Raw genomic sequence first — 12814 nt, forward strand, 5'->3', positions numbered from 1 at the left:
TAAGATTAATCTTTATTAAGATAGACTTCACAAATCTGATAAACTTTGGAAAGCCAATTTTCTATTGAAAAAAATCTATTTTAAAAATTTATCAACAAAACAATCATTATATACTTAGGTTAATAACCCACTTCAACCAGTCGTAATGTAATCAACGTTTCATGAAACAAAATTTTCGACTCGAAAAGGGAGTGGAGATTGGTCGAATAATCAGGCGTATATTTGTTTCAGAATGTAACTGCAATCTTCACGCAAGAAAGTGCAGATTCAACATGGAACTGTATAAGCTGTCAGGACGTGTCAGCGGAGGCGTTTGTCTGCAATGCCGGCATTTTACGGCAGGAAGACACTGTCACTATTGTCGGGAAGGTTACTACAGGGATCCGGCTAGACCGATCCAACATCGTAAGGCCTGCAAACGTAAGTACTCCTCGACAGGCATTAATCACTGCTAATTTAGAATAGTCTGTTCCCATTGATCTATTAATCGAGGGTTACCCGTTCCAATCGTTTGCATATATTTACCACCATGTTTGTTTATCTCTTACAAATTGTAAGTTCTATATAAGAATATTGATATGAATATCATGATGGAGACATTGATCGATCGTATATCTATTATATCTATTATATTATATATCGATCGTATATCGTATATCGATAATATCTATTATAGATTGAAAGATATTAGTTTGATGAAATTTCGAGAGAATGAAATAGTTTTGTTATAAAAGTTAACGAGTGATGATTAACCGTGATGCATGCATATATCGCTATTTTTAACATATAATTAATAATAAATTCACTTGTTAAATATAAAAATGAATAATTCATTAGATAATACATAGAGCTAGTAAACAAAAATCGATTAATAAATTGTGTTATCGAAAGTTATATATGAACATCAATTTTTAAAGTTTCAATATTATTTTCGTTTTTTTTTAATTAATTTTTAAACTATGAAATATTTAAATTTTAATATTTTATTACATTGCACTTATTGTAAAAATATTTTCAGATTAAATTGAATATACAAAAAATAACAAGAATTTGAAAATTGATTTCATGAATTCAAAGAGATTTGTTATTAAAAAATAAATTATTTATAATCTGTTATCTATATACACTTATTCAGATTTTTATTACGATGAATGGAAACTTTTGTGATTGACTATATGTACAAATAATTTTTCGAGTAAATTTAATTTTCCGAATTAAAACGAACGATTAAATAAATACAAACGTGGAATGTGTAATAAAAGTGCTCCAATTTCTCAAAACAATCAAATTAAAAGTTAATTATCATTTTATACTATAATCTTATACTATACTATAAATATACAATAAAATATATAATATAAATTACAACGATGAAAAATCTGAATATAAATTGAAACATTCAATAACGTTCAAACCTCAATTTCCTTATCTACATGATGATTATCAAATGCATAATTTCATCTCTTTGAATTGTCAATCGGCATTGAAACTCACCCTCACATTTCGTCTCAGTAGCGGGATTCAGTTATTACACCGTTATTGCCATTAATTTCGTCTGTTTCTCCATATCATAAAGAAGTGGCTACCAATCGAGAGCTATCCCTTCTCTCACCAATCTTGAAACAATTTATGTCGGTTTGTCTAGGGCCGGAATAAAACTGCGGGGATAACGATCTCGACGTGAGAAAACGCATTGAGATTTATTCATGCTCACACTGTGGTGCATCCAATATGTACACGGTCACGTATTACATTCCATTCGTGTGATTGTAACACATTAGACTTGTTTTCTAGTTCTTCCACCATGACTATTAAATTAATTCTACGATTATTTTTGATGGTTCGTTATTAGTAAAATACGTACTTTTATGTATTCATATATTTTAGATATTTAGATTTATTAAATATTCATATATTTAGATTTTGTAGATTTTATTGTAGATTATTTATTGTAGATTTATTTTAGATATTTATTTAGATATATATTGTAGATATTTTTTGAATTTCATTCTTAAAATTTTTTTATTTCTAATATTGTATATGTATGAATTATTTTGTTATATATTGTACAAGTCATTTCATTTTTTATGAATTGTACAAGAATTGTTTCAAAATATTAGTGACGATTTATAATTAATTTCGATTTTTTTAATAAAACAATAAAAATGATTTTTTAATAATAATTATAATATTTTTTTTAATTATAATTATAATAATATATTAATAAATTATTTGTACAAGCTGGATATCTTATTTTTTCCTAATATTAAAAACCATATTAAAAATTTATTAATAAATAATAGATAGAGATATTAATAATTGTTTAAAATGATAAGAATAGAAATTAAATAAAAAAAATATTTCAAACTTAAATTTAATATTTCTTATAATTAACAAAATTTTTAACGATTATTAAATTGAATCATGAATATATATTTTATGAATATATAGAAGATTTACAAATCAATTAGTGAACATTAAAAACGAATTCAGATTTTTAACTTGTAATGTACAAATTGTATGTTTAATTGTAAGAAAAGCAATACTAATAAAAATATTAGTATATAATAAAAACAAATTTATTATTTACATATGAAAATAATCATATACTAATTTGCCAAATAAAATTTTTAATATTAAAGGAATTTCTGTAATAAATCAATTTAAAATAAAAATTAGATTTATATTAATTGAATTCTTTTTTATAATAATATTTATAAAGGCAAAATATATAAAGTATAATTATTATAAACGTAATAATGTCACAATTAAATAACAAAATTCATAATTTTTACAATATTTTATAATTCTCACAAAATTTTCTTCATCAAAGAAACATAATAATAAATATTTCATACTACAATCATCTTCTTTCCTTTTTTTCAAAATCTCTTTCTTTTTATCATAATTAAAGAAATCATTTAAATCTAATTAATTTTCTCAAACAATACAGATAGATTCTTCATAAAATTCTTCCGTAAAAAGTAAAATTTTTTGGAAGCAAAAAAAAAAAAGCTTAATATCATCGATATACCCGTGAAATTTTTTCAACGATAATCCGGTATCGCGGTTACGATCGAGCGTACACGTTTATGTTGCGTTGTCATGTTCGACACCGCATTCCATTAACATTATAAAATTTAACGAATCTTTAAACTAGTTTAATAATTACCTCCGTGAAAAGAGGGTTGTTCTCGTTGTTTCACGGTGGATTTAATTCGCGCCCGAGATTACGGTTTCATAGTTAAGGGAAATGAAAATGACAGTCTGCTCTTTCTCCGATCAACATCCCACGCAATACGACGTTGATGGTGGCAACTTCTACGCTCTAGGGATTAATTTATGAAAATTCTACTATCCTAAAACGACTTTAAATCTTCTTTTCGTGCCATAGGCTCGCTGCGAGTGTCGTGTCTCGTTGTTATCTTAACGGCTGCTAACGAGAATACAGACTGTTCGTTATCTTCGCGGTAAGAGCACGCGCAAGCTCTCTGCACGACACTTGTGTTTTATACAGTTGAGCCAGAGACACTGCGAATCGAACACAGGGAAACACCACGATTGCGCTATATCTGAAACGAACGAATTGTAAGGTTAGAAAATTGGTAATTATTCGATATAGGAGAGTAAATGTGCTATGCAATTCATTGTGGAACGAAACGAAATTGATTGAGAGGAGAAAAGCTGAATGAAATTTTTGCTTCGGATATTTTATTAGTTTTCGAGATGTTAATGAAAAACTTTTGGTATAATATATCGAATTTTACGTGTATGTTCTTGCTTAATGTGATTGCTTATCTATTGTTTCTTTAAAAAAAACGTTCAATATGGTGAATAGATCTATTAAAGAAAATTAAAATTTTATATTCACGAATCTCATTCTTAAAAATTTCAGTTCATTTGAGTGGAATGAATATCACATTATTATTATTATTTTTTTTTCATTAGATATAGTGTAATTGTGACTTATGTTTCTTCTTTCTGGCCGTTGGTATGTGATATTTGTTATGTGATATTCTCGAATAGACAGAGATTTTCATTGATTTTAATGTTTTTGATATGTTATACAAATATATATTTTGAACAACTTTATTCTATACGTATATCCGCCGTCTTAATTTTCGAAAAGATATTTAAAATAAAAATAAAACATTATTAGAATTTCTGTTATATATCCACGTTGCATGTGCGTAAGTATGCGACCGCCACTTATCCTCTGTTAATGTACATATGGCCATAGCAGGCAACTAAGACATATAACGGGTGAGTTAATTAAAAATTTATTTGTTCATATTATAGCTTAAAATGTTTCAAATCTATTGAATTTGAGCATTGGATTATATATATTAACGTGTTAGGAACAATAAATAAGTGGTGGTCACAGCCAGGGATATATAAGAGAAATTTTGTTAATAGTATTTTTTTTTGCAAATATTTCAAAAAAAGGTTGAACGATGTAAAGGAAAAAATTGTTCAAAATTTTCAAGTCCTGTATAATACATATATATATAAAAACTAAATAATAATTATTTTTAATCAAAAAGAGCAATTATCATTCACGAGATAATATAATTTATAATTATTTATAAACAAATTAATAAAAAGAAATAAAATCTACACATAATACAAATTACAAGCTGAATGTATGAATAGATGTAATATATATATATATATCTTTTTGTATAGTAAATAAATTAATTGAGTTAATTTCTTGAATTATATGCTTGCCTTTTAAACTATTACTATTACAAAAAAAAGTTATGACTGTTTAAACGTGCTATAATATAAGGATACGTAGTGTATGTATTTGTCAAGGAAAGAATAGATAGGAATATAAAAAGGTACATGCAAATGTCTTATGTTATGCTAAATTGAAACAGTGGAAAGGTGAATCGCCAAGAAAAAAATAAAGAAACGACAATTCATACATGTGTTGTACTGATAAAGAAACATATGTTTAGAATGCTTTAGAGAACTCGTATGGAAATAAATTAAACATTTCTTGCTAGTATTGGCAAATTCAAACCAATAATAACTCGTAATAACTAATAATGAATTAAAAGTGCAAATATATTTGTGATTGAGATTATTTTTGCTAATGGACATTGTGTTGAATGTAACTATTCGAGAACTATTGCTCAATTGTCTAATTTAATGAATTTTCTAAATTATTCTCAATTGGATATATAGCAATATTCTATAATTAATTTCAAAACAGTATTATATTCTCAAAATAATTAATTATTAGTAAAAGTCGATAAACAAATGAAAAGGATAAACTTGAAAGAAATGAACAATGAGAAAAACAATAAAGAATACACAAATACAATACAATACATTTCCTTTGCAACTAGATACAAAATTTAAAGATATTCTCAAATGAACATAAGGCTTATGAAGGATGTGAATATGAATTTGATAATAAAACTCTTGAATATTATTTTTCAGAGAAAAATATTTTTGGAAGATACTACATTGATAATAATTGTATTCGTAATTAAAGTCGTCGAATTGAACAAATACATTGAAAAGAAAAGAAAAAAAAGAAAAAAATTTGAAAAAGAAAAGTTGTTTTTGAGAAAAATATTGATTGTACAAAAATAAAAAGTTTTCAGAATAATGTATACTTGTGAGAAAAACTCACTTCATAAGAGTTTTATTTTCAAATGTATTTGAATGGACAATGCATTGAATATAACTATTAATAATAATAATAAAGTGTCCATTAATAAACAAAAATTTTCGAAAAGAATCCTTGAAAATTTTATTTTCAAATATATTAATTCCACAATCATATATTATAAATTAAGTTAATAATTATCATTTTTCTCGCGATTGGAAATAAAACCATTTCATAAAATTTTTACCATCACTTTTATTTTGATGAATAATATCTGCTCAAATAATCAGATAAATTCATCAACCACGTATAACAAATGCAACGATTAACGAATTGTATAACTTTTCAATTTTTGCAATGTTATTGGAGCTTACATAACAAATCTGCATACCTAATTATCTTCAAAAAGCATTAACAATCTTTAATTAAGTAATAATCCACATAGTTATTATGAGCTTTCCATATGTACATCAATACATAAAAATTTCGAATATACGAATGCAAAGAAAGCTATATTAATTTTATCTGAAATTCAAATAAAAAATAAGTACTTGCTTGAAATATATTTTTTTAGATTTATTATATTCAATACTATTATTTGAAAGTATAAATAGTATAATAGTATCATTTAAATAATAGCACAATTATAAATAATTATTTTATTATTTCTCTGTTCAAATTTGACAAGAAAAATAGAAATAATTGATGAAATCCCATAAATTATGAAATTATATCGTGCAAATAAAAATTGTAAATATAAATCAGATTAGAATTGGATATTTATAAAATGATATTATTTGAATTATTTCAAATTTCATAAATCTTCCTAGTCATTTATTTTATAATTATTTAAAATAATCATGTGAAATTAACAGCTTGTATTTATATTATTGTATAATAAAATATTCCAAAGATATTTTTTGATAACTATCAAACTTAAAATCAAGAAATAATTCGTTATTTGAATTTGCTTTTATTTCTATTATTGCTATTATTTAATTTTAGTTACTTCTTCTCTTTATCAATTAAAATTTATCTAAATCTATAATATTCTTTATAGAGATAACATTTGATACATATCAAATAGATAATATTTCATTACTGATAATTAGTTACAAAAGACATACAATCTAATTAAATTGTATGCTACGATATTCTAATTAACATATGAAATATATTTTTTGACAAAGAGATATTTTTTAAAAAGACAAAATTTTTCAATTTTTTATAAAATATTCTTTACAAAGATAATAATATTTAATGATGTTTAATTTAATCTATATCTATATAATCTATATAATCAATAATCTATTTTTTTAATATTAATTATATAATATAAAAAAAAATTTCATATATATTATATATTAAAATATTTTGAAATACTTTTCGACAAAGAAAAATTAAATTATTCAATTTTATTACTTAAACTTTATAGTAATAATTCGAGTTAAAAGTAGCTTTATATCATAATTATTCCAAAAATTTGTATTGTTATTGACAAAGAAAAATTATATTTTCTAATTTTTATTACTTACGTAACATTCTCCATAAGAATTTTCCAATCTCACATAACAGATTTAATAGTTAAATCTTATTTTGGGCAAAAGTGCAGAGATAAGGGAAACAAGGTTTCCCAGAAAAGAAGAAATAAATAGGCAGGGAGAAATAAGACTGGCACTTAAAGACGCAAACGAGCGGCTTCTCCCGTAGAATGTATTTTAAAAGAGGGGAAAAATGAAGTGCAGTCAAGAGGGGATGCATCCTCCGAAGCATTCGCCCCCTTTTGCTCCACGTGCTCCGTGGCGTCGTGTCGCAACGTAACATCGAGTACTCGTGCCATTTCCACGGTTAGTGAACTCCGAATGGCTCCCACGGCGAGCCCTCTCAATTTTGCGCTCGTAGTTTCCAGCACATGGAAAATACGGCTCTGTCAGGTCAGGCAACTGGCTCGTTTCGAGATTTTCACCGCCAACGACGAACGATGCAACGACGAGCGCCCTCTTGCTTTCTCTCTTTCGCTTTTCGACCTTCTCTCCCCTCCATTTTGTATTTCTTCTTTCCCTTTCTTTTACGTTTTACTCTGCCATCTGCCATCGCCTTTTGCCCCTTCCACTCGTTCCAACAAATACGCAGTGAATTGGCCGAGAAATTTGTTGCTTCGTCAACGAATTAACAACCGTATCTAATGTTGTTGTGAGTTGACCCGTGGATATTTGCTCACCTTTCGTTGCAAACACATGAAATCTTTTTGAAATTGCTAAACTGCCCAATTAAACTTATCGCTATCGAGAGAAGTTTTAGCGTTAATTCCCGAAAAAGAACATGCGAGATTTCGGTAAACTTTTTGAGATTGATTTGGATGAACGATTTTGCTGATAGATATTTGTGATTCGAATGGATTATTATTTTTGGATAAGAGTATGTTCAAAATAGAATTAAAATGTTGGAAATAAATTTAATATAAATAAATTTATATGAGAATTATTTGAATGATATTAATGAAGATATTTAAATTATTTTAATATTATGTTGTTCTTTTTGAAATCTAGATATTTATTATTTAATTTTATTATAGAAGATTAAAAGTATGATAGAATTAAATTATTGATTATTATATAGAATTTTGTATTCTCTAAAATTAAATTTTTAATTTTATACGACTTAATATTTTTTTTTTGTATTTTGTTATCGCATAACTTAATTTGAAATGAAATTTATGTTTTTCATATATGAAAAATCATTCTTGTTATATTGAAATAATCAAATATTTGTCAAATCAATTATTTAAAAATAATTTATTTCTTAAATAAAAATTTATTTGAAGTAATTATTTGTTATTTTTATTTCAAAGAAAAATATTCCTAAATAGATATATTTTAGATATGTTTTATTGATAGTTTATTTCAATATTTGTTTTTTTAATTTTTCTTTATTTTTAATTATATATTTTTATTTTTATAATATAATGTTAATTATTTATATTATTATTTTTAATAATTAACTTTATTATTTTTTTCAAATCTTTTAAATTCAAAATTAAGTTCATTTGTTCATTTATGAAAAAATTAAAAAATTAAAAATATGTTGTTTTATGATGTTATTCCATATTTATATAAATAAAATTTTTCAATTTTTATTTTTTGTAATTAATATTTGATTACTTAATACGATATTTGTATCATTATGAATCTTTATATTGATAAAAAATATTACATTCTTTCTTCTTGATCGATCATTTAAAACTTAATCTTTAACTCTATTATTTAGTTATTAAGTACACTTATTCTATTTAAGCTATTATTCATTTGATTATTGATTATTGATGTGACTTATTATTTCTATTTAATCCATTATATACATATGTACATTTGTGTGTGTGTGTGTGTGTGTGTGTGTATCTTATAATTGAGAACAACATATAAGATATTATATAAACAAATTTGAATTATGTTATATTAAAAATAATGTAATTTTAGTCTCTTTCATATAAAGTAATTTACAATATAATTTAATTATTTATATACAAAAAATGTTAATGATTATACATATATTGTAGAATCATTGATATTATCTATATTTTATATAAAAATAAAATAAAAATGATAATAAACAAAAATAATATTTTCGTTTATGTAAATTTTTTATTTTTGAAATATTTTAAAATTCTATTGTGCATATTTTTTCAGTTTTTAGAACTGCTCTAATATTTCATATTTAGTGATAAGTGATCTCATATATTCTAGTTATAGGATATACTAATTACAATAAAATTTATGAATCATAGAAAAACTTATAAACAAGTACAATAGATAGAATGAAAGAAGAATATTTAAAAATCCTTTTTCATTCTACAATACAAAAAACATTTATTTACGATTACAATATCAAAAATCTAAACATGTTAAAACTTTTTCAAAACAATTTTTACAAAAATTTATTCCAAAAAGCTTTATATATATATATATAAAAGAAGAAACAATTAATTAAAATACGGAATTAAATGGAATTAAAATACGCCACGTTGATTTCATTATTTCCAACTAACTAGACAAAAATTGTAGATAGTTTTTTCATTTTTTTTTCCCTTTCTTCTTTTCTTTTTTTTTAGTTTTGATATCGCTCGCAGCCGAATTGTTATGCTTCTCGTGAAATACCCTATATACGCACACAGTGGCTGGTAATATTAGAGGCTTCCCCTGTTTGTATAGCACGCGTGGCCATAGCGGAACGATACGTTTCAACTGTATCCTACCCCAAAAGCTCCAGCCTGTGTTTACTTTAATCCCGGTGACACCCTCCAGCAAGGGTTGCTTCTCAAACAGAATCGGTCACCGAGACATTCGTGGTCTCCCTTTGGGCAACCTTACTGGCTTTTCTACTTTGTCGAGTCACCGAATAATCGTTCGCATCGAAATTTTCACTATCAATTTCTTTTTTCTTTTTTTTTTTTTTACGTCATAAAAAATATCATATTCGAAACAGAAAAGGAAACGACAGATTGAATGAACAGATTACAATACAATGTTACATGTGCATGAATCGAGAAAATTATATAATGGAATATATTGTGTAATAAATGTCGAAATTTGAATTAAAATTATTTTTTGCTTGAATTATATTTTTGCTGAATACAGAATATTCTGTAATTTGTAATATTAAATGTGGAATTAGGAAGATTCTGTTGATCAAAATAAAACAAAAAAGAAACAAATTTTATTTTTTATAAAATTGTTTTCAAAACAAAAACATTTCGAAATTGTGGTTAATTTTTAACCGAATATAAATGAATAATCAGTAAAAAATTTTTTTAGTTCAGACTTTAAAGATTTTTGATAAAATCGATTTTGAAAATTCGTCGAGTATGTCTGATTATATATAATTATTAAGCGAATATGTTATAATTATTGCTAAAAAGCCTCAAACAATAAACAAAATATTTATTCTATAATACGTAATTTATTTATTTTTTTTATTATGAAATATTCTCATATCTTTTACTTAATCATATTCATGAATTAAAATTCCAAGTTCAAAATATATTTTATAAATTTTTAAATTATACTATTCTTGATTTTATTGATCTCAAGTATATGAAGTATAGATTTTAATTAATTAACTCTGATTTAAAAATGTCTTGATTTATAACGTCCCATTTGGCAAGATATGAAAGAAGTAATATATTACAACTTGTTGCAATCCTTAGATTGTCAATACATTACCAGTATTAACTAAATAGCAAGGTGAACCGTTAAAGAAGACTGTTTATTGATCACTAACAGATGTTCATGCAAAATAAAATTTTTACAAAACACAATTAAAAAAAATATCATAATGTGTAGTATATTTTGAATATTTCGTGCTTTTTTACATGTCATGTTTTTATTTTTCAGATTTTTAATCAAACATCAAAATAAAATAGAAACTCATACAATACTTCGATATTTCGATATTTTTCTATCCTGTCCTAGCTTCTGGCGATGGTCTTTAGTAGCCTGTGAAAACCTGTGAAAACCGCTATACACAAGCGGAAAGATATAGCACTGTACACGTACAGTAGTCGGAAGGTGCTTGAACCCGATACCAAGTGCAAAGCTTTCCTCGTATACTCGGCACACGTTAGCATATTCATTATCCACCACTTAGCCGGGTCTTAAACCAAGCGGTGCTTGTGGTGGGATCAGCACTATTAGTCTCTCACGCCCCCTCTTCCTTTCCCCTATTGACTCCCTTTACATCTTTTTTTCCCTCTGTCCTTCACCGGCTTTTGCTATCATTTCCTTCTTCCCCTCCGCTTCTACACGCATACCAACCCCTTTCTTTTCTTTTCAATACGATACTCCGTTCACTTGCTTCGCACTCGGTCTCTGTGTTTCCTCACCTTCGATACTTCTCCGTTTTGCTTTTCCTCTTTTTCGTTGGCCCCTCTGCATTTATTTTTCATCTTCACTTGCGTGCACTTTCCTTTCCACTATTCTTCTTATATATTTTTTATCGACAGGGAGAATAGTGTTATGAATAATATTTTATTATTGTTGTAATGTTTTATTATTGTTGTGTTGAAAGAATAAAATAATATTTTTGTTATTGTTATATTATGATTTCTAATAGGAAACAATAGTTGATTTATATAGTAAACTTTAAGCTGTTGTAATATAAACTTGATTTGTGAAATATTTTAAACTGTTAACAAATTATTATTTTGTTTAATAATTAATTTCATTTAATTTTCAAATTTGTAAAAATAATTTTAGATAAGGAAAGATTTCTGTTCAGATTTGAAAGATATAATGAATATAAGAATGTTGTTATAACGAAGACTACCAAGTAGAGAGCCTGCAAGCTACGTTTGTTTCTCTAGAGTAATTTTGTTATCCTCTATATCGTTGATTACTTTATTTCAAAATTGTTTCAATATTATTTTAAAATATAATATTTGAATTGTAAATTCTCATACCACTTCTAATTATATTATTATATATTAAAATAGTGGAAAGGAATTTTAAAAAATTCTTCTGATACAAATTTTATACAAAAGACGTTTTCATACAAAAAACATAACATGTTTGATGTAGTGCATTTAAAATGTTCGTAAAATTCTTATATTGTTTTAAAATTCATGCAATTATTAATTATTAAATACGAGATTTAATATAAAAGATAAAATTTTCAAGTTTTGAAGATTTCTTATTATTTTAATATTTTTTGAATAAAAAATTTTAACAAACAAAAATTTGACATATAGAGATTAACACCTTATCAATTATAAAAAAAATATTATAAAAAAATTCTTATCAATTATAAAAAAAATTTTGTGTTATTTATTATATTTTTTGTTTTTGAATATTTGAGATAGTTTCATTATTAATTGAAATAAAAGAAACAATAGTCTATCAAATAGTCTATTGAACTGATAGATTGTGACATCTGTTAATATTTGAATTGTATCAATGATGAAAGTTTCACTTAGATATAAGTAAATTTGAACTTGTATATACTATATTTACTTTGAATCATTCAAAATTGCAAAATTATCTAAAATAATGTATTTATACATATGGAAAATATTTATTTATATAAAATATAATATTTATATAATATAATTTATATTATTATAAATATATATTTATAATAATATATTATTATAATTATATTATATATTATATTATTATAATAAAATTTATATAATATATTTAT

At 24.7% G+C, this 12814-nt stretch overlaps 1 protein-coding gene across 1 annotated transcript in view; it reads left to right on the top strand.

Moving 5' to 3' along the window:
• Positions 1-188: 188 nt before the first annotated feature.
• The window catches only part of LOC102675727 (netrin-1-like), a gene marked incomplete at its 5' end in the record, with an annotated part of 95022 nt that continues 82396 nt past the window's right edge, over positions 189-12814 (top strand). Inside the window, one exon of the mRNA XM_006614590.2 lies at positions 189-420. Within this exon, the coding sequence (XP_006614653.2) occupies positions 189-420 (232 nt within the window). The remainder of the gene's footprint in view (positions 421-12814) is intronic.

This window comes from Apis dorsata, unplaced genomic scaffold (genome assembly GCF_000469605.1).
Source record: "Apis dorsata unplaced genomic scaffold, Apis dorsata 1.3 scaffold_193, whole genome shotgun sequence".
Lineage (NCBI taxonomy): Eukaryota > Metazoa > Arthropoda > Insecta > Hymenoptera > Apidae > Apis > Apis dorsata.